Source organism: Trachypithecus francoisi, unplaced genomic scaffold, assembly GCF_009764315.1.
Source record: "Trachypithecus francoisi isolate TF-2019V2 unplaced genomic scaffold, Tfra_2.0 Contig01024, whole genome shotgun sequence".
NCBI lineage: Eukaryota > Metazoa > Chordata > Mammalia > Primates > Cercopithecidae > Trachypithecus > Trachypithecus francoisi.
Window position 1 is genome coordinate 8,881 of NW_022681079.1, and position 27,226 is coordinate 36,106.

The 27,226-nt window shown below is 48.0% G+C and overlaps 1 protein-coding gene across 1 annotated transcript; it reads right to left on the reverse strand.

Annotated features, from left to right (window-relative positions):
- Positions 1 to 131: 131 nt before the first annotated feature.
- Positions 132 to 27,226, reverse strand: LOC117090518 (protein FAM153A-like). Its single transcript, XM_033222860.1, has 14 exons — positions 27,202 to 27,226; positions 24,953 to 25,056; positions 16,971 to 17,105; positions 15,338 to 15,393; positions 14,276 to 14,354; positions 12,327 to 12,397; positions 11,867 to 11,897; positions 6,888 to 6,964; positions 6,403 to 6,427; positions 4,358 to 4,428; positions 3,899 to 3,929; positions 1,879 to 1,946; positions 1,324 to 1,410; positions 132 to 509 (listed from the first exon to the last, which is right to left on the reverse strand). The coding sequence occupies exons 4-14, from the start codon at positions 15,338 to 15,340 to the stop codon at positions 132 to 134; spliced, it is 921 nt and encodes a 306-aa protein (XP_033078751.1). The 5' UTR covers positions 15,341 to 15,393; positions 16,971 to 17,105; positions 24,953 to 25,056; positions 27,202 to 27,226.

Genomic DNA, 27,226 nt, shown 5'->3' on the forward strand with positions numbered 1-27,226 from the left:
GCCAGCCACAGGGAGATGAAGCGTGGAAACTACTCTGGGTCTGGTCTGACCCTCAATCCGTCCCTGCTGATCATGTTCTCTCTGGGCTAAGTTGAACATTACAGGAACTCACTCCTGTTCTCTGTCTCTCACTAATTTCCGGTGGTGCCATTGCCATCAACACACAGGAAGATGGAGAAGACCAGAAACAAGGAAGGAGCTCCTATGACCAGGCTCTTAGGAAGACGGCCAATGTTCAGGCCAGCCATGAGGTCGAAGCTCAACTCCTCCTTCAGATGAGGCTTCAACGGTCCGCCCACGCCCAGTGATGATGTGGAACTGACTCTCCTGATGTTGCACCTTGGCATCCCCCATGGCTTTGCTGCCCTCATGCCTTCTTTCTGCTCCTCCAAATCATGTTCCTCTGCAGGCCCAGGCCAAGGCTGTAGCCTGCTCTCTCCCTCATAGAGCCCAGTGGGCAGCTGCCTGTGAATTCTTAGGGCCTCAATGTCGGTAACGCGGATTTCTACCTTTAATCACTCAGCAGAAAGCCCCCGAGTACCACACACAAACTGTATTCTAGAGATTAAACACGACTAGGAGAAGTGGGTTATGAAGAGATAGTTTCTGAGGTTAGCAAGGGACATTTTAAAATCACACTAGCCTGATTGTTTTAAAACGTGGGATAAGTATTCAAACCTATACAGCAATTAAATTCAATATATACACATAAGTTTCCACCAAATGCATACTCCAAGAAAAAACGCAAGCTGTACTTGGTTCAGGTTCTATTCCTATTGACCGACACCAAATGCGTTCACTTGTTCTTTTGCAAAAGCCTTCAGAAACAAGCAAACAACCAACCTTTGTCCACAGTGGGTCCAATGGGGACACCCTGGAGCCTCTGCTGTACCACAGCCACATTTGTCTTTCCCCACCTCGTAATGCATGAGTCACCCTCCATCCTCCTAGGAAGGCAAGTGCTCGCCCTGCTGCTCACACCCTAGGGCAAACCCTTTGGTTACCTTTCCATATTGCTGTGTTTCCTGAGTACAGAACACGGAAACCAGGAGTAGGAGGAGGCTCCATGATAGAGGCTGAGCCTCTACATGACCTTGACATTACGTATTTTGGACACTCACCACGTGAATTCAAAAAGACACGCAGCAAAATCAATGGGCACAACCTCACCCCATCCTCAGAGAATGCAGTTGCTCCCAGGGACTGCAGAATGTGACCAGCACGCTCTATCTGCAACAACCATCCCTCCCATCACAGCCTAGGTCCTCATCCATGAGAGGAAGCTCCACTCAGGCGGCCCGTCCACAGGCAGGCCAGTGAGACCGTGGCACATTCCTCCTCATCTGGGTGACTCATCAGTATGGGAGGGCTTCCGCAACACGTACCCTTTTGTGGAACTCCTGAGGATTTCTGTAATGACAGAAAATAAATTGCTATGAGCATCAGACCCTGCTGCGTCCTGTGTGCACAGGACTTTTCTTCACTCAGTGACATTAGAAAACAAGATGGAAACCAGTGTTCAAAGGACTCAAAAGAAGAACGGAGAAAATCGACTCACGCTAAAGACACATTTTTCTCAGAGGATGTTTCCTCTCAAGTCCATGTTGGTTGGCCAGTAAGTGATTTTGTTCGAAAGAGAACAAAGTTGGTAAAGGCACAAGCTCACTGCCCCACAATGTGTGCTGGATGCTGTCACTTTCTCCCTCTGTAGTAAGTCAACCCTCAGTGGGGAACAGACTCTTACTTAAAGCTCCTCCCAAGGACATTGTGTAACTAATCTAAGATATATATTGTCACATTCTCATATCTTAATTTTATCCAAATCAAATAAAGCTAAGAAAGCAGCAGTTTTTCTCAGACAAATCCAGGCAGCCTGACCTCCACATCCTCCGGGTCCTCCTCGTCTTCGCTGTCACTGGACCATGCCTGCAGATGCTCCGGCACAACTAGGAGGACACAGAGTGACCGTCAGCACCTTGGTGGTGTTGCTCACCAACAATTCAGTAACATTGCTTGACGTGGGTGGGGGAGGAGGACAGCAGAACAGGAGAGAGGCAGGGAAGAAAGGGAATCAGGGCCTTTGGCTTTCTAGCTCCAGGCCACCTTGTAAACGTGAAATAGCCAGTCTCAAACAGGGCACACCACATAGTGCAGGCTGTGTGTCCCTGGCAGCCTCTTAGGGCTCCTCCTTCCTAATCTGACCTGAGCTAAAGTGCCCTCTTATTGATCCCTGCCAAAGTCATTTCCTCCTCAGAATGCACATGTGCTGCTGCTCTGTATATCATTCCTTCTAGAAGGTTTTGTACAGAACAAGAAGCAACCTTTCTTGAAAGAGATTTAATTCTAGCCAAAAGATTTCATTAACTTTTTGTGATGAGGCAATTAAACCAAGATTTGAAAAAAACCAATTATCCCACCATTTAAAGAGGACCCCTACCTAGCCTGTGAGATTTCTCCTTCCACTCTTCCCTTTCAGCGCAGTGTGTGCGCCGTGGGGTTCACTGCTGCTCGTGCTCACACTGACTCCAGCACCGGCACGGCCTGTCATGGGAGCAGCGAGGGGGCCGGGGGGCGGGCACTGACCCTCTCCAGCCCAGCTATGCAGGACATTCCAGCAGGGAAAATGGGTGCCAGGCTAATACCCAGGTTGATCCTTGAGATTTTATGGGATGCCGTGTCTTGGGATTGGGTTCCACTGAATTTCTAAGACGTGCAGTGATTATCTCATTAAATACGATAGAATATGCCACTCATCATTGTCTGCTTTTAAACAGGAGCTGAGGAATGACCTCACCGCTGCAGACCAGAAGCCTGTGGACTCTGCGTGTTTTACGTTAATGATCACACTGAAGCCCACTGTACAATGTACCTGCTCAAACCAGCCCCGGGTGAGCTGAGCACTGACACCATCCAGTCATAAGTGTGTGGGACCTGAATAGGTTTTCATTCTCCCACACGCACACAGAAGTGCTGGAACAACCTGGCCTAGCAAGAAATTATACCAGGGCTTTGTGACAAATTCCGGGTAGTAGCCCATGGCATTAACCTTCCACTCATTCCCGAGGCCACATGTGCCTCTTCCATTTAAAAGACCAAGAGCTTGGGAAATTCGTCTCCGCACCATGTCCATCTGAGGACTGGGGATGGTCAATTTATCTGCAGGTACAGCTGTGGTGGAGGATGAATGGGTTGATTTATGCAAACTGTGCAGTGGTCATGGAATTTTCCTTGAACACTGCTGCTGTGTTCTGCTGTGAACATGGGAGTATGTTTTCTGGGGAAATGAACACACACTCCCAGATACCCACAATCATTCCATATAGACTCGCTCCTCTGTCCCTCCAAATCCTGATGTAGCACCTCACGCTACATGACACTGCTGCTTCCCGGGATGACAGTACCATGGTTACAGTCCTTTACTGGACTCTGAGTTTCTGCTCCTTTTTTTTTTTTTTTTTTTTTGATAGAGTTTTACTCTTGTTCCCTAGGCTAGAGCGCAATGTCACAATCTTGGTTCATTGTAACCTCCACCTCTTGGGCTCCACTGATTCTCCTGCCTCAGACTCCTGAGTAACTGGGATTACAGGCGGGCACCACCAAGCCCGGCTAATTTTGCATTTTTAGGAGAGACAGGGTTTCTCAATGTTAGTCAGTCTGGTCTCAAACTCCCGACCTCAGGTGATCCACCCGTCTCGGCCTCTCAAAGTGCTGGGATTACAGGCATAAGCCACTGCGCCCGGCCTGACTCTTCCTATTTTTTAAACCAAACTTCCCAAATTTCATTTCTGGCAGGAAGCTCAAACAAGACAGGCCCTTCAGCAAATGCAGGTGAAACACAGCCACCTTCGCAACACTGAGATTTCAAACCTCAACAAAGAGATGACCCCAGAATACGTACACTTCACCAGTGTGGCTGGGTCCATGCGCATCTAGAGAAAAAGAAAACACTGTGAGGGTCAGACCATGCTGTCTCCTGTGTGCACAGGTCTTCACTTGTTGACGTTAAAAAGACACACGGTAAACAGTGGTTGGGAAAATGGCCCCGATATCTAGAAGACATTTGTGGAAAGGCACAAGATTTTTCTACAAGATTTTCTGTTGTTTTTGACAACTCCCAATACTTCTCAAGAAGGAGGCGTTTCTCTTGAGGAAAATGCCTGCTCACATACAGTGTGTAAATGCGGATGCCATCTGAAACCATGTTTTAGTTGATAATGAACTCTGACATTGCCCATCAAGACATTCGTAAGTCAGCTATAGTGTACATGGTAAGATGTATACATCCTAGTTCCATTAAAACAGAGAGAAATCGAGAGAAATAATATTTTCCATTTCAGAGGAGAAAAGAAGACTTTACCATGTGAACCCCTGTGGCTTCCTCCGAGGATGTCTGTCCTGGCACCTCCTCCTCCAGAAGTTCCTTATCACCTGGGAAACAGAGTCACTATAAGCACATGAGCTCCACTGACTGAATCCCTCAGGTGGTCTTGGAGCTGTGGACCCGGGGCTGGCGTGTGTGGAAAGGTGTGTTCACAGCACAGACTCAGCCTCTGCCGGTCCATCCTCCATGGTGGTGAGGGAAGGCAAATGGTGAAGGCAGGCATCAGGAAGGCCACAGAAGACAGACTGTTGGTCCTCTAGCTAGGCAACCTCTTGCACATGAAATAACCCATCTCAAACAGGGCCCACACACAGTGTTTCCTGCAGCATCCAGGGCTCCTCCTTCCTAATCTGACCTGAGCTAACGTGTCCTGCCTTCTCGATCCCCTCGAGGTCATTTCCTCCCCGGGATCCACATGTCCTGCTGTGGTTTTTTGTCCCTCCTAGAACTTTTTCCTTTTTTTGAGATGGAGTTTTGCTCTTATTGAGCAGGCTGAAGTACAATGGCACGATCTCAACTCACCACAACGTCCGTCTCCCAGGTTCAAGCGATTCTCCAGCCTCAGCCTCTGAGTCGCTGGGATTACAGTCATGCATCACCACGACTCCCTAACTTTGTGTTTTTAGTAGAGACGGGTTTTCTCCATGTGGGTCACTCTGGTTTCAAACTCCCGACCTCAGGTGACCCACCATCTTGCCTCCCAACATGCAAGGGTTACAGGTGTCAGACACCGTCGGCCGGACAGACACTTTGTACTAGATAAAAAGCAACTTTCTTCAAAGAGGAGACTTAATTCTAGCTCAACTATTCTCTATATTCACTAACCTTTTGTTTTAAAGAGGACCAACCCAAGATTTGAAAATACTCAATTATCCTACCGTTTACAGACGACCCCTACTTGGCATGTGATGTTTGTCCTTCGGCCCTGCCTTTTAACACAGTGTGTGTGCGCCGTGGGGCCTGCGGCTGCTCATGCTCACACTGGCTCCAGCCCTAGGACAGCCCACCCGGGGGGCAGCAGGTGGGGGCGGTGACCCTCTCTAACCCAGCTGTGTAGAAGATTCCAGCCAGAAGATGAGTACCAGGAAAACACCCAAGTTGTTCCTTCCGTTCTTATTTGGTGCTGTGTCTTGCGTGTGAGTGCTGAACTGCAGCACATGTAAGGATTGTGGAGATCATCTTATTAAATGCAATATAACATGTCTGATCATTTTCTGCTTTTGACTAGCAGATGAGAAAATTAACACAGCACTGCAGCCAAAAGCCTGACCTCTCAATGTCTGTTTCCCATTTGTGACCACACCAAAGTCCACTGTAAAATGTACTTATCCCTACACTGAGTTATGTGACCACTGAGACAATCCTATGTGAGAGCCAGCGTTTGAGATTTCTGAAGGCTATCGGATTTCATCTGCCACCTAGGTGCTCAAGCTCTCTGCCATAATGACAAATTATACAACACCACGTGATTACTGCCTAGTAGTAGCCATGGCATCACCTTCCACCCACTCCTGAGTTCACCTCTGCCTCCTCACTGAGGAGATAAAGAGCTTGGCAAATTCATCTCTGCACTATCTCCACCTGAGTACTGGGGAGATCCAACTGCCCTTCAGCTACAGCCGTGGTGGAGGACCAATGGGCTGATTGACGCAAGGTGTGCAGTGGTATGGGATTTTTACTTACAACACTCATCTTTGTGTTGAGCTGTGCACATGGAAACATGCTTTCTGGAGAAACGTACACATCCTCCCAACGACATTCATCATCACTCTACACAGACTCTCCCCTTATACCCCCCACCCTGATGCACCTCATTCGATGTCATAAAAATGACACTGCAGCTAACAGGCACTTGTAGGATGATCACCCCTCTTCAGTACACTCAGTAATTTCTGCCCTAACCTCATTTCCAAGAGAAAGTTCCAACGAGAATGGTTCTCCCGATAAACCAGGCAAGAATGTGTCACCTTCCTTAACACTAAGAATTTTCCTTACCAAATAGGTGATCCCAGAATACGTACCATCTGTCTCTGTGAATGTGTCCTCCTGAGTTTAGAGAAAGGAAAACACTGTGAGGGTAAGATCGTGCTGTCCTTGTACACAGGTCTTTTCTTAACTTAGTGCTATTAGAAAGCCCGATGGGAAATTCTGGTGGAGGCAATGGTCACAAAAATAAAGCCCAGAAAACACTTCTACAAAGTCACCAGGTTTTTGTGCAAGATTTAAAAGTTAATTTTGGTGGTAAATTCAGTATTTTGAAGAAGGTTTTTCTCCTGATGAAAGTGCTTGCTGACATAGTTTGTAACTGAAGCTGTATCATCCAAGAATGCCATCTTGAATTAGTTCTTAGTTGGTAAAGAATTCTCATTTTACAATTCACACCAAGAAATTCTCTAGTCATCTATAATCTACATGGTAGTAAGGTTTTCCTATCTTTATTCAACTGAAATTGAAAGAAACCTAGGAAAATGAAATTCCCCTTTCAGACAAAGAAAGAAGAACTCACGTTGATATCAGGGAGGATGAGGATCCTCTCAACGGGTGTCTTATGTGGATATACCACTGCGAGGTCCTCTTGAGGATCTAGGAGACATAGGGTAAGTGTCACCACACGGATTCTGCTAAGAAAACCCCTCGGGTTGTACTGGGTGGTGTGGACATGAGGCTGGCATGTGTGAAGAAAGTGGGTTACCACAGACGGAGCTGTAGGCCTACCCTCCTTGGTGGTGAAGGCAGGCAAATGAGACCGTGAGGAAAGCCATGGGAAACAGCCTTGGTCCTCTAGCTAAGGCAAGTTCAGCAATGAGACACAGCTGATCTCAAAGAGGGCACAGGACATGGGGCAGGCCCAGGCCAAGGCTGTAGCCTGCTCTCTCCCTCATAGAGCCCAGTGGGCAGCTGCCTGTGAATTCTTAGGGCCTCAATGTCGGTAACGCGGATTTCTACCTTTAATCACTCAGCAGAAAGCCCCCGAGTACCACACAGAAACTGTATTCTAGAGATTAAACACGACTAGGAGAAGTGGGTTATGAAGAGATAGTTTCTGAGGTTAGCAAGGGACATTTTAAAATCACACTAGCCTGATTGTTTTAAACGTGGCATAAGTATGGAAACCTATACAGCAATTAAATTCAATATATACACATAAGTTTCCACCGAATGTATACTCCAAGAAAAAACGCAAGCTGTACTTGGTTCAGGTTCTATTCCTATTGACCGACACCAAATGCGTTCACTTGTTCTTTTGCAAAAGCCTTCAGAAACAAGCAAACAACCAACCTTTGTCCACCGTGGGTCCAATGGGGACACCCTGGAGCCTCTGCTGTACCACAGCCACATTTGTCTTTCCCCACCTCGTAATGCATGAGTCACCCTCCATCCTCCTAGGAAGGCAAGTGCTCGCCCTGCTGCTCACACCCTAGGGCAAACCCTTTGGTTACCTTTCCATATTGCTGTGTTTCCTGAGGACAGAACACGGAAACCAGGAGTAGGAGAGGCTCCATGATAGAGGCTGAGCCTCTACATGACCTTGACATTACGTATTTTGGACACTCACCACGTGAATTCAAAAAGACACGCAGCAAAATCAATGGGCACAACCTCACCCCATCCTCAGAGAATGCAGTTGCTCCCAGGGACTGCAGAATGTGACCAGCACGCTCTATCTGCAACAACCATCCCTCCCATCACACCCTAGGTCCTCATCCATGAGAGGAAGCTCCACTCAGGCTGCCCGTCCACAGGCAGGCCAGTGAGACCGTGGCACATTCCTCCTCATCTGGGTGACTCATCAGTATGGGAGGGCTTCCGCAACACGTACCCTTTTGTGGAACTCCTGAGGATTTCTGTAATGACAGAAAATAAATTGCTATGAGCATCAGACCCTGCTGCGTCCTGTGTGCACAGGACTTTTCTTCACTTAGTGACATTAGAAAACAAGATGGAAACCAGTGTTCGAAGGACTCAAAAGAAGAACGGAGAAAATTGACTCACGCTAAAGACACATTTTTCTCAGAGGATGTTGTCCATGTTGGTTGGCCAGTAAGTGATTTTGTTCGAAACAGAACAAAGTCGGTAAAGGCACAAGCTCATTGCCCCACAATGTGTGCTGGATGCTGTCACTTTCTCCCTCTGTATTAAGTCAACTCTCAGTGGGGAACAGACTCTTACTTAAAGCTCCTCCCAAGGACATTGTGTAACTAATCTACAATATATATTGTCACATTCTCATATCAACTCACGTTGATAACAGGGAGGATCCTCTCAACGGGTGTCTCACGTGGATATTCCACTGCAAGGTCCTCTTCAACATCTAGGAGACATAGGGTAAGTGTCACCACACGGATTCTGCTGAGAAAATCCCTCGGGTTGTACTGGGTGGTGTGGACCTGAGGCTGGCATGTGTGAAGAAGGTGGGTTACCACAGACGGAGCTGTAGGCCTACCCTCCCTGGTGGTGAAGGCAGGCAAATGATACCGTGAGGAAAGCCATGGGAAACAGCCTTGGTCCTCTAGCTAAGGCAAGTTCAGCAATGAGACACAGCTGATCTCAAAGAGGGCACAGGACATGGGGCAGGCGACCCTCCCTACAGCGTATCAGGTTCCTCCTTCCTAATCTGACCCGGGCTAACTTGCCCTCCCTTCGTGATCCCTTCTGAGGTCATTTCCCCCCAGGATCCACAGGTGATGCTGTTCATCATCCCCCACCCCAAAACATTTTGTGCTGCATAAAAAGCCACCTTTCTTCAAAATAAATTTAAAATTCTAGTCAAAAGAGTTATGACTTCTCTGAACCTTTGATTCAAAGAGAATTAAACCAATATTTTAAAATGCTCAACTATCCTACTATTGAAAGATGACACGCACTTAGCAGATTTGCCCTTCGACTCTTCCTTTTCAACACAATGTATGTGTCTGTGGAATCAGTTGCTGCTCATGCTCACGCTGGCTCCAACACCGGGACAGCCCATCATGGGGGGCAGGAGGTGGGGACCCTAACACTCTCCAAACTAGCTACGCAGGGAATTCCACCGGGGAGATGGACGTCAGAATAACACCCTAGTTCTTCCTTGAGTTCCTATTCTGCACTGAGTCTTGGTTGTGTGGGTGGAAGTAGGGCATATGTGACACTTGTGGCAATCGTGTTATTAAATAATAGAATATGCCCATGATTGTCCTCCGGTTTTGTTTTCTTCTTTTTTTTTTTTTTTTTTTGTGAGATAAAATCTCACTCAATTACCCAGGGTAGAGTGCAGTGGCATGATCAGGGCTCACTGCAACCTCCGTCTCCCAGGTTCAAGTGATTCTCCTGCCTCAGCCTCCTGGGTAGCTGGGATTACGGGCACCTGCCACCACACTCAGTTAATTTTTCTGTTTTTAGTAGAGACATTGTTAGCCAGGCTGCTCTGTAACTCCTGACCGCAAGTGATTCACCCGCCTCGGCCTCCCAAAGTGCTGGGATTACGGGTGTGAGCCACCACACCCAGCCTGTTCTCTGCTTTTAAACAGGATCTCAGGAATAACACACCACTGAACCAAAAGCCTGTGACCTCGCCATGTGTGTTTCACATTTCTGACCACACCAAACTCCACTGTAAAACATCCCAACTCTAATTCTGGGTTATGCAACCATTAAGACCATCCTATGATGACAGACAGTGCTTAGAATGTCTATACACTATCAAACTTCAACATGCACACCTAGGTGCTCAAAGTCTGCCAGACTGATAGAGTTATACCAGGGCTGTGAGATCAATACAGGACAGTAGCCCATACAATCAACCTTCCACCCACTTCTGATTTCTCATTTCCCTCCTCTACTGAGAAAGCCAGACGTGGAGAAATTCATCCCTACCCAACCAGTATCTGATGACTGGGGATATTAAACTTAACTTCAGACAACTGTGGTGGAGAATGAATGGGCTGATTCATGTAAAGTGTGCAGGGTGATGGAATAGTTTTTAAAAAAAAAATTAAAAAAAATAATCCTTGTGTTGTGCTTTGATCATGCACAAAAACTCCCAAAGACACAATCACCTCCCACAGACTCTCTCCACCACCTCCCAAACCTGATGCACACCACCCTCCTTCATGTACGGGACACCACTTCCTGCACAGACTACAAAAAGATGGTCACGATTCCTCCACCTATGAGTAGGAGACAACAGACTTTTAGACTGATGATTGCAAGGCTGTCACAGAGAAACAGAGAAACTGATGCCTTATGGGTCACATGGGAATGTAGAAAGGACAACCTAACTCCAGGGTAGCCCCTCTCCCTTTGCTCAGCTCAGCCTGCCTTAGAGCAGGGTCTCCTCCTCAACTCCTCTGACACCAGCACTGCGCACCTGCTCAGCCTGGGAGCTGAGGCTCTTGACCAATAATAGCTACACAAGGACCAGCTGTCCAGAGACTCCCAGAAGCTGTTCTTTGTCCCAGCCACAGGGAGATCAAGCGTGGAAACTACTCTGTGTCTGGCCTGACCCTCAATCCGTCCCTGCTGATCATGTTCTCTCTGGGCTAAGTTGAACATTACAGGAACTCACTCCTGTTCTCTGTCTCTCACTAATTTCCGGTGGTGCCATTGCCATCAACACACAGGAAGATGGAGAAGACCAGACACAAGGATGGAGCTCCTATGACCAGGCTCTTAGGAAGACGGCCAATGTTCAGGCCAGCCATGAGGTCCGAGCTCAACTCCTCCTTCAGATGAGGCTTGAAAGTTCCGCCCACGCCCAGGTGATGATGTGGAACTGACTCTCCTATGTTGCACCTCGGCGTCTCCTATGGCTTTGCTGTCCTCATGCCTTCCTTCTGCTCCTCCAAATCATGTTCCTCTGCAGGCCCAGGCCAAGGCTGTAGCCTGCTCTCTCCCTCATAGAGCCCAGTGGGCAGCTGCCTGTGAATTCTTAGGGCCTCAATGTCGGTAATGCGGATTTCTACCTTTAATCACTCAGCAGAAAGCCCCCGGGTACCACACACAAACTGTATTCTAGAGATTAAACACGACTAGGAGAATTGGGTTATGAAGAGAGAGTTTCTGAGGTTTGCAAGGGACATTTTAAAATCACACCAGCCTGATTGTTTTAAAACGTGGGATAAGTATTCACACCTACACAGCAATCAAATTCCATATATACACATAAGTTTCCACCAAATGCATACTCCAAGAAAAAACGCAAGCTGTACTTTGGTTCAGGTTCTATTCCTATTGACCGAAACCAAATGCGTTCACTTGTTCTTTTGCAAAAGCCTTCAGAAACAAGCAACAACCAACCTTTGTCCACAGTGGGTTCAATGGGGACATCCTGGAGCCTCTGCTGTACCACAGCCACATTTGTCTTTCCCCACCTCGTAATGCATGAGTCACCCTCCATCCCCTAGGAAGGCAAGTGCTTGTCCTGCCACTCACACCCTAGGGCAAACAGCGCCACCTTCACAACACTAAGATTTCAAACCTCGACAAAGAGGACCCCAGAATACGTACTTTTTGCCAGTGTGGCTGGGTCCACCTGCATCTAGAGAAAAAGAAAACACTATGAGGGTCAGACTATGCTGTGTCTTGCATGCATAGGTCTTTTCTTAACTTGACACTAAAAAAACCGATGGAAAATAGTGGTTGAGACAATGGCCCCAACATCTAGAAGACATTCATTGTAAGGCACAAGATTTTTTTGCAAGATTTTCCAATGTTTTTGTTTGACAATTCCAAATACTTCTCAAGAAGAAGGCATTTCTCTTGAGGAAAATGCCTGCTGACATACAGTTTGCAAATGTGGATGCCATCTGAAATCATTTTGTTTTTTGTTGATAATGAACTCTGACATTTGCCCACCAAGAAATTCTGTAAGTCACCTATAATGTACATGGTAAGATGTATATATCTTAATTCAATTGAAACAGAGAGAAATAAAATTTCAATTTCAGAGGAAAAAAGAAGACTTTACCAAGTGAACCCCTGAGGCTTCCTCCAAGGATGTCTGTCCTGGCACATCCTCCTCCAGAAGTTCCTTGTCACCTGGGAAACAGAGTCACTATAAGCACATGAGCTCCACTGACTGAATCCCTCAGGTGGTCTTGGAGCTGTGGACCCGGGGCTGGCGTGTGTGGAAAGGTGTGTTCACAGCACAGACTCAGCCTCTGCCGGTCCATCCTCCATGGTGGTGAGGGAAGGCAAGTGGTGAAGGCAGGCATCAGGAAGGCCACAGAAGACAGGGCCTTGGTCCTCTAGCTAAGGCAACCTCTTGCACATGAACTAACCCATCTGAAACCGGGTACACCACACAGTGTTTCCCTATAGGGCTCCTCCTTCCTAATCTGAGCTGAGCTCATTTGCCCTCCCTTCTTGATCCCCTTGAGATCATTTTCTTTGCAGGATCCACATGGCCTGTTGCTGTGTTTTTCATCGCTTCTAGAACACTTTTTTTCTTTTTTTGAGACGCACTTTTTCTCTTCTTGCCCAGGCTGGAGTGTAATGGTGTGATCTCGGCTCACTGCAACATCAGCCTACCGGGTTCAAGCGATTCTCCTGCCTCAGCCTCCAGAGTAGCTGGGATTACAGGCATGAGCCACCATGTCCAGCTAATTTTGTATTTTTAGTAGAGACTGGGTTTCTCCATGTTGGTCAGGCTGGTCTTGAACTGCTGACCTCAAGTGATTCGCATGCTTTTGCCACCCAAAATGCCCGGCCAGAACATTTTGAACGAGATAAAAAGCAACATTTCTTCAAAGAAGAGATTTAATTCTAGCCAAAATATTCTATGCATTCAGTAACCTTTTGTTTTAAAGAAGACTAAATCCAGATGAAAAGACTGAATTACCCTACCATTCAAAGATGACCCCTCCTTGGCATGTGATGTTTGTCCTTCTGCTCTTCCTGTCAATGTGTGTGTGTCATGGGGTCCGCTGCTGCTCACGCTCACACTGGCCCCAGGACTGAGACAGCCCTTCCTGGGGGGCAGCAGGTGGGGGTGCTGACCCTTTCTAACCCAGTTGTGCGCAAGATTCCAGCAGAGGAAATGGGCACCGGAATAACAGCCAACAGACTCCTTGAAATTTTGTTAGGTCCTGTGTCTTGGGTATGTGTGATACTGAATTGGAACACTTCTAATGTTTGTGGTGACGATCTTATTAAATACAATAGAATGTCCCTGAATGTTCCTTGCTTTTGACCAGGAGGTGAGGAATACCCCATCACTTAAGACCAAATGCCTGGCAACTCTCTCTGTATGTTTCATACTAACCACCGCACCATTAGAATTGAGACCATTCTATTGTCATACACAGTGCTTGAGATCTTTATAGGCCAACACACTTCCACATACACACACAGATGCTAAGGACTCTCTGACAGGGTGACAAGTTACACCAGGGCCATGTGATAACTTCAGACTAGTAGCCCACAGCATCAACCTTCCACCCATTCCCGAGTTCATCTATGCCATTTCCATTTAGGAGACCAAATGCCTGAAAATTTATCTCTACATCATCTCCATGTGATGACTGGGGATATTAAATTTAACCTTCCACTACAGCTGTGGTGAGGAATGAATGGGTTGATTTTTGGAAAGTGCAGTGGTGATGAAAGTTTGGTTTCAGAGTATCAATCTTTGTGTTGTGCTTTGCACACGGGAACATATTTTCTGGGGAAAAGCACACAAACTCGCAGAGATATTCACAATCACTCCACATTGACTCATTCCTCCATACTTCCCAACCCTGATGCCCAGCACACTCTTCTCTCCAAATGACACTGTGCCTTCCAGGCACTAGAGTCAATGGTCACATTTCTTGACCAGGTTCTTCACTTTTTAAGACAAAAGTGCTTGAACCACATTTCTGGCAGGAAGTTCAAACCAGAGTGGTTCTCCAGAAAAATGAGGCAACAAAGTGTCACCTGTGTCAACACTAGAATTTTTCCTCAGCACAGGGGTGATCCCAGAATACGTACTGTTCGTCTGGCTGGCTTTGTCCACCTGCATTTAGAGAAAAATAAAACACTGTAAGGGTCAGACCATGCCGTGTCCTGTGTGCACAGGTTTTTCTTTTCTTTCCTTTTTTTTTTTTTTTTGCTGGAATCTTACTGTCACCCAGGCTGGAGTGCAGTGTCATGATCTCAGCTTACTGCAACCTCCGTCTCCTGGGCTCAACTGTTCCTGCTCCCTCAGCCTCCCCAGTAGCTGAGATTACAGTTGCCGGTCACCATGCCTGGCTAATTTTTGTATTTTTAGTAGAGATGGGGTTTCACCATACAGGTCTTTTCTTTACTGGTGATATTAGAAAAGCAGATAGGAGACAGTGGTTGAGGCAATGCCCAAAATAAAGCCTAGAAGACACTTCTGGAAAGGCACAAGATTTTTATGCAACGTTTAAGATTGTTTTGGTTGTATAGTCACAATGTTATAAGAAGAAAGCTTTTTCCCTAAAAAAAATTATTTCTACCATATAGTTTGTAACTGAAGGTGTCATCTAAGAATGCTATCTTGAGATCATTTTTCTTTTTTTTTTTTTTTGAGACAGAGTCTCACTCTTGCCACCCATGCTGGAGTGCAGTGGTGCAATTCCCGCTCACTGCAAGCTCCACCTCCTGGGTTCACGCCATTCTCCTGCCTCAGCCTCCCAAGTAGCTGGGACTACAGGTGCCCGCCACCACGCCCGGCTAATTTTTTGTATTTTTAGTAGAGACGGGGTTTCACCATGTTAGCCAGGATGGTCTCGATCTCCTGACCTCGTGATCTGCCCGCCTCAGCTTCCCAAAGTGCTGGGATTACAGGCGTGAGCCACTGCACCCAACCGAGATCATTTCTTACCTGGCAATGAACGCTCACATTTTCCCACCAAAAAATTCTGTAAGTCATCTATGATGTACACGGCAAGATTTTCATATCTCATTTCAAATAAAATCAAAAGAACCAAGAGCAACAAAATTTCCATCTTAGAAACATAAAGAAGAACTTACCATGTGAACGCCTGGGACATCCTCAGATGAAGGCTCCCGCGCCAGGTCCTCATCATCTAGAAAACACAGAGTAACTGTCAGCATGTTGGTTCCACAGAAGGAATCCCTTATGCAGCGTTGGGTGCTGGGGACAGGGGGCTGGTGTGTGTAAAGGAGATGAGTTAAGGGGAGAAACTTGGCTACCACTGGGATACCCTCCTTGGTGATGAGGAAAGGCAAATGAGACCATCAGGAAAGCCACAGAAGTCAGGGCCTGGTTCTCTGGCTCAGCCACCTCACCACTGTGAAAAAGGCAGTGTTCACACAGGGCGACACACAGATGCACTGATGATTCCATGACAGTGTCCCAACACACCTTGTGCGTTTTGAGGCCTGGTAAATTTCCTTTTGTTGTTCAAATGTTATAATGTCATTTATCTTTCCTGGATATACACATGCTCCTCCTGCACTTATCATTCATTTTAGTGGCTTTAAAATCAATATGTGGCCAAAATACATCATATTTATTATTTTAATAATCAAGTGCACACTTTAGGGTTATCAGTGCCATTCACAATTCTGTGCAGTAAATTATACATAATCCAAATCCAGATGTCTTATTTTCCACCTTCAGAAACTAGAGAAAAAAGTGTAGTGTCATGTAAACCAGACAACCCCCAAATATAATAATATTTGCAGAAACCAATGTAATAGAAATAACAAAATAAACAAAGAAACTCAACAAAACCAAAAGCTGCTTCTTAGAAAAGATCAATAGAATTGGTAAACCTCCAACCAGGCTAATCACAAAGAAAATATATATTAACACTGTTTGATGAAACCAATGGGCTATTGTTCACTGATAAGAATTATTAAGCTGTTAAGCTTCAAAAAGATACAAAAGATCTTACATGTATATTGCTAAGTAAAATAAGTTAGTCATAAGCAGCTACATATGACATGATTCCAACTCTATGAAATTCTGGAAAAGGAGACCTATAGAGGCAGTAAAATCATCCATGGTTGGCAGGAGGAATTCTTAGAAACGGAGAGAGGAATTAGTAGGTGCAGCTCAGGTCATGTTTAGGATGTGAAATTATTCTGTCAAGGCGACAAAGGACATTGTGAGTTTGTCAGAACTCATAGACTGGACGACACGGAGTGAACCTTGATGCTAACCCCGGACTTCTGTTCATAAGAATGTGTCACTATTGCCTCAGCCATTGTTACAAGCGTTATCACACTCACGTAAGACGGGATCACAAAACTGAGGAAGGTGGGTATATGGAAATTTTCGGTACCACTTCCTCCATTTTTAGGTTACTTCCCAACAGTTTGAAGTTATGTCCATCACTTTACAAACCTGGCAACACTGGCTCAGAAAAAGATCCTTGTTAGTTAATGTTTAACAATCAGCAAAATGTCTACAATTTGCACTGAGATGTTCTTTACTATTAAAAGGAAACCCAAACCGGGAATGGAAATACACCTTTACTGCTATAGTTGCAGCACTAGTGACTGACTGAATACATTTAAACACGTACACGTGAAACAAAGAATACAGTGTAGCAATTTTACAATTGTCTGAAATATGACACTGAAGAATCTAGAAATCCTATTGTGAATGAACTGAACCACTGAGTTTCCACGGTACCTTCCACTGGTATGGCACTAGCGCGCACACAGCTGGGACACCAGCGACAGAACTTTCGCTTCTTACGCCTGCGGCGGCAGACGGAGGACTCCCTGGGCACCCCAGGACCCGCTCTTGGATCTTCAACAGAGCATCCTGGGAAGTGAATTAAAATAAAGACAGCTGTTGATATCTTGCTGCAGAAGACCAGAGAAATGAGTCATTATTTATTCACAGCTTAAATGTTTGATCCCATTGTTCGTCATCTGCAGAGCAAAGTCCCCTGAATCTGAGTTTGGCTTCAGAAAGGACTTGCACTGTGGGTTGCACTTACAACGGGGCAGGCAAATGCCTGTACTGAGATGAGAGGTTACAGAAAGGCAGATTGGACTGACCCAGAGCGTAGGGTCTGGTGCATAGGATCTGAGCTCGAGGACTTTGGAGAAGCTGCCAGAACCTGAGGAAGTTCTATAGACCCCTCTGTGCCTCCAATCCTTAGTCTGAATGTTGAAATGTTGATAACAGCCCATGTTATGTTAAAAGGGTAAAAACAGCTAAACGGACCAAAAGCCTTAAGACGGGTGCTTCCTAAGTGCCATAAAGTGTTGAATTCAATTATTTCATGTCTGGAAGAACAAGTCAGGCCCTTGGTAGTGGTTAACAGAGAAGGCACTTGAGGGACTCCAGGGCAGTGGAGGGTAAAATTCTTTTCATTCTTGACATGAGTCTCATGCTTTAGAACTCGTGAAAAGTTTCTGTTCGAATTTCCTATGGGGCCCCCATCAGCCCAGAGAGATGGGCAGAGCAGGGGCTGCCACTCAGAGTTGACAGTTCAGGGAAATGAAATGAAGAGATTTGAAGCGACCTGCCCAGAGTCCCAACACTGACCCATGATAGATCTGAGACAGGAATTTGGTTGATTTTCCAGGGACAGAGATCCCTGAACACCTGAGGCCTCTAAATCATGGCCCGGACCCTAAACCTGGAGCTCTTTCCACTCCCTTTCTCAATCCTCCTGCACCAACGGCTTTTCAGGAAGGTCGAGGTATTGGAAGAGGTGCTGAGTCCAGAAAAAGCTCAAATCATTAAACAAAACATAACTCCTGTCTCTAGGTTTTAACTCCTGGGCTAAAATATGGCACTTTCCTGCAAATGAAGCCTCTCTGAGGAACAAATGCAAACGTCTGGTCATCCTACCCAGCGCCCGTATTGTCAGCTGTCTGGCAGTGAGCACCCCTCCACGACCAACTGACCACACCAAGGGACCAAGTTCTGCTTGGCCCCCAAGCTGGTTCGGAACACAGGACATTCCAAACTAACTACCCTTGATGGCTGTGCCAAGAACGAACTTCCCTTCGACTGAACCACCCTCAACAAGCAGTTAATGGGAATGAACTGAAAATGTGGCACCCCAGTTGGGTTTTCAGTGGTTTCTTCTGTATCTAGTCAATGGGAGAGTGTGTTACAAAAACAAACAAAAAAACAAAACAAAAAGGCCGGGCGCAGTGGCTCATGCCTGCAATCCCAGCACTCTGGGAGGCCAAGGAGGGCAGATCACAAGGTCGGGAGTTCAAGACCAGCCTGGCCAATATTGTGAAACCCCGTCCCTCCTAAAAATACAAAAATTAGCTGGACATGGTGGCAGGAACCCAAATCCCAGCTACTCGGGAGGCTGAGGCAGGAGAATTGCAAGAACCTGGGACGCGGAGGTTGCAGAGAGCGGAGATCATGCCACTGCAATCCAGCCTGGGTGACAGAACAAGACTCTGCCAAAATAAACAAACAAACAAACAAATAAATAAAATAACACAAAAATCCAGGCGCGGCGGCTCATGCCTGTAATCCAGCACTTTGGGAGGCCACGGCAGGTAGATCAGGAGGTCTGGAGTTCAAGACCTGCCTCACCAACATGATGAAACCCTGTCTCTACTAAAAATACAAAAATTAGCCGGGTGCGGTGGTGGATGCCTGTAATTCCAGTTACTCAGGAGGCTGAGGCAGGAGAATCGCTTAAACCCAGGAGGGCGGAGGTTGCTGTGAGCCGCGATCATGCCACTGCACTCCAGCCTGGGCAACAGAGCAAGACTCTCAAAAAACAAACAAAAAAAATTGCATGGGAAACAGAAATTTTTTTAGAGAAAAATATTTGAGGCAAAAACCTTGATAGAAGAATAAAAAAATACAAATTGAGTAATAAAACTCTAAAACATATTTATAAACATGTGGACAAATAGGAGGTGGGGAAATTTTTTAAAAAATCAGAATGACATTTAACATATAGGAAAACTGGCCCATCTGAAGAAACTGCAGTCAGAAGACAGACATGAACATACATACCCCTGAGGCAGCCACTGGAACTATTCCCCATCGTGAGGCCTGAGACAACTAAGCTGCTTTAACTGCCCGCGTTCAGCTGCGAGAATCTCAGCAGAAATGAAAAGGCAAGACCTACATCTCAGGTCACCTCAGCACAGGTCACAGTAGAATTTTTGCAAGCATACATGTCACAATATGGGGCCCCACTGCTGTGACCTAGACCAGTCCATGGTCACTTTGACAAGGGGTCACTTAGACTCCATGTTTCGTTTCAAAACTGAATCCGCCTCTCCAATATATTTGATAGTGAACATTTCAGGGTGAAGATAAGAAAAGCTAATACATTGAGAATAAAGGCAGATTCCAGGCTAGATGTGAAATACCTTCCTCACCCATTTCTACTATTCCTGAGTCACCAGAGAGTCCTAGCTTCAACAATTCTAAACTAGTTCCAAATTCAATTTAAAATGCATTCGTGTAAGTTCAATTTTAAAGCCAATCTCTAAGAATTCATAGTAATAAAAAAAGATATGAAATGATTCAGTACAAATTTCCATCACTGTTGATTCATCACAAGTTTTAAGAACTATTAAATCAAATGGGTCATTGATAAGGAATAAAAACTGCAGTAATATAGATGTTGCAATTTTTTCAGGGATTATCTAATTGACAGAGTGGTTAGCAGGATTTGGGAAGGAACACATATTACCTGTGTAAATGGAGAATTTTAATTCTCAACAACTGAATACAAAATTGTATAGGTGTGCACATATAAAGATACACATACATATGAGAGAGAGAGAGAAAACTTAGTTAAAAAACACTAGACCACAGATTTATATCTCTTAATGCTAACTTGGGACAGGCATTTTTAAAAACAATATATTAGGAAGAATAAAAAGGAATGAGCCTAAGGCTTTCCTTCCTGGTGCCACCTAAGTGTTCACAGGAAATGAAAATAAATGAGCCTTTTACCCTGGTAGCCAAAGCCCTTTTAAAAAGCTTTGTTGTGGTGTCACTGCTATAGGATTGTTCAATTCATAAATCTGGTAAGATGTGCAGAAACTTAACAGTTGTTATTTCCAGAGGCAAACGCTGGCAGGCCGCAGAAGAGGGAAAGACAAGTCCAGATGTCAGTGTGCAGTCTTCTGTGCCTTGGAAATGTCCTACTAGCATGTTATCCCCCCAAAATTAAACCCCCAAATGCTGGTAGAAAACAAACATTTCAATTCGCTAATGCTTCACAGGGACAAGAATTCAGGCAGGACACAGAAAAGAGAGCTTACTGGTGGTTGCTGATGTCTGGGGACTGCAGAGAAGCCTTACGGAGTGGGAGTAAATTCACAGCAGGGGGTTGGAATCTTCTGGATGTGCCATCATGCACAGGTCTGCAGAGGAACTTGGGCTTGGCTGGAGAACACACAGGACTTCCCTGGGCTTCCAAGCAGCAGGCAGTCTCAGGACACTCAAGAGCTTTGAATTGGTGGCCAAGGGCTTCACTGGTGAGTGTCCCGAGTGAAGCAGGCAGACGCTCATGGCGTTTCCAACATAACTGTGGAAGTTACACAACATCACTTCCACGTCATCTGCCAGTGACAAGTAAGCACTGGGGTCAAGTCTGGTTAACCAGTGAGGGTGGGCAGAGACTCCACCTCTCAAAAGGAGAATAGCAAAGAAACTGCAAACGTGTTAAAAGCCACGTGCATATTCCAGCTTAAACATCTCCAGTACAAAGATACCTCTCAGATATGTGAGGAAGCGCTTGTCACTCTCTGGCACCGGCCAAGGGTAAGCTAAGCATGGGTTTCACTTACGCATCAGCCACTGTGAGTTGATTGACAAGTGAATACAAACATTCAGGGAAACTAACCGAAGCGCGTTACAGGGTAACAGGTAACGAAAGGTAACATAGACCTGATATGCTGCTCTACAAAGAAACCATTTCATCCACCCTGTTCACAAGATCTACGCATTTGGAAATGGAGAGGAGACCTTTTTCCTCCACTTTAGATTCAGGGGTACATGTGCAAGCTTGTTACATGGGGAAACTGTGTGTTGCTGAGGCTTGGTATTGGACCTAAGAGTGTCTGCTCAGCAAAGAGACCTTATTTCTCATAAAAGGTTGCATACAGCCCACAAAGTGGCCATCCCGTAGGCTGGGAAGTGTGCCTCCCACCAAGGTAAGAGCCTGGCACGTGGAAGGAGGAAGAGTTGGGGCAGGAGCTTCACTCTGGACAAGCTGGCTAAACAGAAACTTTCAACAGGTTACAGGAGGAGCCATGAATATTCACGACGGTGGTCCTGATGCACGTGTACTGACCAAACATGCGTGTTAACACACGACCCATGTTCACTTTGGGGTGAAGACAATATGTAAATGTGTTACAATTAGGCTGTTTACCTCAAAAGGTCTTTTCAGGACACACAGGCACACAAGTGCACAGCTTCTGTAAACCGGCCAGAATCAGTCCATGGTGGGTGGGCTCTTAATAAAAGAAAGTTTTTATTTTATAAAACAGTCTTAATAAAAACAGTCTCCTGTCCCATCAGAGCTGTAGTCACGGCTGCTAGAACAGGGGTTGGGGGCCAGTTAGTCCGTGCCTGGTGCTGAGCTACCATGGTTTTAACAATGCTTATTTAGCTGCTAGAGAAAAAGAAAACCCTGTGGCAATCAGAACAGTTTATTCCTTAAGTCGAGGGGTGTGTGACTCCACCCTTGCCTGGCATGGCCTTAGGTGCTGTTTGTAATTTAGTACCTTGGTGTCTCAAAGCTTCCGTTCTGTCAATCGTATGATCTCTACTGCAGCAGGCAGGCTGGGCGGCCGTGTCTAAACATAAAAGGAAGGGTCATAACAAGGCATCAGATCGCCCAGCCTGTCATGGCCCAATGCCCGGCACTGAGCGGGTGAGGAGCAAAGGCCTGGGGCAGGCTGGACTGATTGGTCCACAGGAGCCTCATTTTGGGAGGCAACTGCCTCAGTTAATGGCCCCACAGCCCAGCTGCACTCACTTACGAGTCAGTCCCTCCATCTGGAAAATCCGACAGCCCGTCCCGTTTCTAGTGCCCTCAGTTTAAGCATCTCTCTGTCAAGCCGTCAAGAAAACACTGGTCTCTGGAGATGCATGGACAGCCTAGTGCATACACTGGGCACTCAATAAATGCCAAGGGCAGCTACCCCCCTGGTGTCCAGTGAGGACTGTCATGATCATGGCAGTGCAGCCTGAGTCCCAGACTTCAATTCCTTCTTCCCAAAATGTAGAGCAGGGGACCCAGTGTGGGGTGCAGGGTCTCTTCAGACTCCTCTCCTCCTGGGCCCCCAGCGGGGAGAAGGGTGGCCTGGAGGAGCAGCGGGAGGAAGAGCAGAGATGGGAGCTGGCCCTGGCCTTAAAGGTGCCACCATCTCTGCATTGCCCTATCTTCCTGGAGGCTTCTTCCTCCAAGATTCCGCCTGAGCCACCCATTGGAGAACACAGACATCCCTCCCCGCATTCTGTGCTGAGAAATGGAGGCCCCAAATTTGCCTCTCACGCTCATGTTGGAACCGTGACCAGGACCTGAGCCTCCTGACACCCTTAGAAGACACACAGCCCTCTGCCACGGGTGGGAAGGGGTTAGGGCATGGCTGAGGTTTCATCAGCAACTGAGCACTGGGGGGGCCAGCACCCCAAGGCTGCACATAGGCCCAGTCTTCTGCTCTGAGGGGCCTGGGCCCCAAACAGTGCCACGCCACCACCCACACTTCCACACCCGCCAGCCCAGCTGCAGCAGCTTGGCCAAGATAACGGGCACTCCTGCTCAAACCAGATTTCCCAGCTTTCGTGGAGTTCATCACCAGCCTCGCTAGCAGTGACTTCCCACCTCTACGCAAAGGAAACTGCCAACGAGGTTACCATCCATTTTTTTTTCCTAGAGTGAGGCCTGGCTGGAAAAGGAACAGGCTCCCCCAGTGGCCTGTGAATGACCGTGTGAGGGTCACCAGGCCCCCTTGGCTGCAAGGCTCGAGCCCACCCCTGGCCGACTACATCATGCACTGGCCCTAGCTGGGGTGACGAGGCCAAGGCATCACCAGCTTTGACCTGGTGCCTCTGGGCTGGGCAACTGTCCCCTGTGCACTCAGCAAGACACATACTAATTTAACCCAATCTGTCAGCCCAGGTACCTGGAGCTGAAATGGCCTGCCCACTTTTGCCCCACCCCAGCCCCTTCTCAACATGAACCTTGAGAGTCCGTGGTGCATTCTTCGAGAGTGGGCGCGCTCCAGGTGCTTCACCCACAACGGCCCACTGTCAGAGGGAGGGCCTGTTAGGATCCCCATCTCCCAGAGGAGGAAACTGAGGCAGAGACAGGGTGGGTACCCCACCTGAGGACACACAGACAATAAGCTAGGACAGAGCCTAGTGGCAGGTCCGGGCTCCTCCACTCAGTGACAGGCATACATAGAAGCCGGGGCACCTTGAGCTGCCATCCCTGGGCCACTTACCCACCTGCTTGCAGCCCAGGCCAAAAACTTCACCATAAATAACCATCCACAGCTGCCCTCGGCCTCCTCTAGAAGGCAGGTGCCCCAGAAGCTTGCTCACAAGCTCTTTGACATTTCAGTGACATACGGGTGGCTGAGGAGCCCTGAAGCCAGGAGAAGGTCCGGCAAGGTAAGACAGGGATTTAGCTCAGGCAGTGCCCACCGGCAGGGACAGCACCGCCATGGGCGCCTGCTTGGAAGGAACACCTCAGGTGGTTTCCCCGATGCTCAGTGCTCGAGGCCTCACACCCGTCCTTGCTGGACATAGAGAATTAACTGAGCTTCCAGGGGTCCCTCCGTCAGCCCTGCTGGGTCCTGGTGCCACCAAACACTTAAGGATGTGGACGTGACAAAGTCAATTACAGAGCTGAATGCCTGTGCACACCAATGACGTGACGCGGGACTCACAGCTGACAGAGCTGAGTTCCTGCACACACCAGTGACGTGACACAGGACTTAGAGCTGAGTGCCTGCGCACACTAGTGACGTGACACGGGACTCAGAGCCGACAGAGCTGAGTGCCTGCACACACCAGTGACGTGACACGGGACTTACAGCTGGGGATGGGTCAGGGCAGCCCTGGCAGAGCAGCTGCCACATGGGGCAACCCCTGCAGTGACAGTATCAGATGGGTCTCCACCTCCCCAGGGTAGCCCGTGGGGCAGAGCTGGGCTCCTCTGAGACCCACTGCAGCTCTGGGGAAGGGAGGGGTCTGGACATATCCTCATCACAGGCTAAGAGGAGCAATGGGGGTGAAGTGGCAGCCCAGGTCCCACATGGAGCTGCCTTGGACTCCAGAACAGAATCCAAGGGGAGCTTGAGGGGTGAGCATAAAAAAGGCCTGAGGGTCTGCTGGGGTGGAGGGTGAAGGGAAGAGAGCTGGGAACCTCTAGAGCAGGTTCCAGCCCAGCACAGACTGGGGTTCAGACAAGCCCAGGACACAGCCAGGCAGCCCAGTGCTGGGGCACAAGTCACCTGCATCTGGACACTGCTATCCAACCTCAGAACCTCAACTTCAAGAACAAAAAGGAATCCAAGCCCAAGGTGGGGTGGCTGTGCCAGGAAGGGTGGTAGCACCAAGTTTCCAATGATGCTGCCCCCATGTGTGACAACTCATGCCTCCCTCTGGGCCTCAGTTTCCCCATGTGTAAAATGAGAGGTTTGTACCTGATGCTGAGGCTCCTCTCAGCTGGGGTTCTGATGCCCTTTGAGCCAGTGTGACGTCTGCAGGATCATTCACCAAATAAACTTCTGACCAGGGTCCAAGGAGCCTGTGGGCATGATGGAAATCAGGATGGGTCCTGGCCTAGGTGGCCCCCTAGGGGTGAGGGACAAGGGGCGAAAATAGGGCCAGAACCACAAGTGTCCTCCTAGGCCACTGACCATGAGGCAAGAAGATGTGAGCCTAGTCCAAAGGAGCAATTTCAGCAACAGGAAGGAGCAGACAAGCAAGGCAGAGCAGCCCATCCCGTGCCTCTGCACCCCTTTGTTGTATGCCACGGCTGGACACAAGGCCTGACTCTGTTCCCAGCTGTGAATGGGGACAGGAACTCCTCCCTGGGAGCACAGAGTGTCTGCCTATGGATGCCAGTTCTCCCACCCCAGCAGTCAGATTTGTGGGAACCCACCCCTGTGCTGGCCTCCAGAGCTGCCTGGGTGCAAGCACCACTCTCCCAGGAAAGTGGCTCAGGGCTGGCGGCATGTCATCTCACCACAGCAGTTACAGTAATCAACTCACACCGGATCTGCCCGGTTATTGTTAGAGTCTGGATGGAGGGTGAGCAAGGGAGGGCAGCCCTGCTTTCCCACGCAGCTGAGCCCTGCCTCATCATGGAGTTGGCCCCTGGCACCTTCCCCAACCCCCATCCTTTCCAAGGTGGTTCCTGAGCAGCCCCTTCTCACACGAGTGGTAACATCATTGCTTCCAGGATGTTTGCACTCAATGTGTCCTCGGGGTCAGGTCTTCTGACAACGTCCTCAGGGTACCTGAGGATGTGGTGACTCAATGCCCACATTAGGACACAGATACACCCATGTCCTTCCCACCAGGGACCTGGGGCTCAGGCACTGACAGGGATGCCCCTGGATGAAGCTGCTTCTGAGAAACTCGGGTGCCGCTGTGACAGCGAAGTCAGCTCCACTGCAGGACGGCCACCTGAGATGAAACCACAGCTCAGCAGCCCTGGGTGCAGATGTGACGTAAAGTCAGCCACACGACAGGAGACCCCTGAGACAGCCGGGTTGAGGGCTCAGAAGGAAGCTTCTCCAAAGAGAGAGACCACTGGCTGGCAAGCACAGGAGAAGATGCCCAGCTGCACTGTCACCAGGGAAAGGCAAACCAAAGCCACAAAGAGATAGCACCATGCACCCACTGGATGGCCAGGTGAGGCACACCAGAGAGTAACACATGGTGCTGAGGACCCGATAAAGGATGACCCTCTGCACCTCTGCTGGAAATGGAACGTCATTCAACCACCGTGGAAAACAGTTTGGCAGCCAACTTCATACCTGTGACCCCAAAGTACTGAAAGCAGGGACCCGGATATTTCTAACAAGAGTGTGCCTAGCAGCATTTTTCATGACCACCAAAGGGTGGGAAGCACCCACGTGTCCATCCCGTGATGGACAATTCACCCAACAGAAAGGGGGCCTGACACAGGCCACAGCAGGGAGGAACCCTAAAGATCTTATGCTGAGTGACAGAAGCCAGACAAAAGCCCATGTGGATGAAATGTCAAGAGGCCAAGTCATAGAGGCGGAACGGCAGATGGGGTTATCAGGGTCCGGGGGAGGGGAGTGGTGAGCCACTGTTTAATGGGCATGGGGTTTCCTCTTGGGGTTATGGAAATGTCTTGGAACTATGTAGAGGCGATGGCTGTGCAAGGCTGAGAAGGGGCTAAATGCCACCACATTTTTTAAAATGTTTGTTTTATGTTATGTGAATTTCATCTAAATAAAAAAAGAACCCATCATTATTTGACACACTTTTTCTCCCTCTCTGCCCCCCCAGCTGCTGGGCCCGTCGCCAGCTCCTGCTGTTCACATGAGGACAGGGACAGAAGAGCCCATGGGCAGAAGCGTGTGCAGGCGTACCCCTCGCCCACTGCCCCATCCCTGTGTCCTTTGTACTCCAAGCCTCCCTTGCAGTGAGAAGGGCCATGTGACAGGACCCCGTGGAACACAGACAAAGTGATGGTGGCCCCCCTTCCAGGCCTCAAAGCTCCTCAAGCCTCAGCCTCCTCAAATTCTGTGCTCTTCTGTGCAAATGGCTAGTCACACGAGCTGGAAGGTGTGGCCACCAACCCCAGGGCCTGGAAGACATGCCAGGCTGTGCCATTGTGTCAAGCAGGACACAGTGGACGGCGCTAAGCCCTGAGACTGGGAGCGTTTCTGCCACCCAGTTCAGTCTCACTTACCCTTGCAGATGCAGGTGATGGGGAG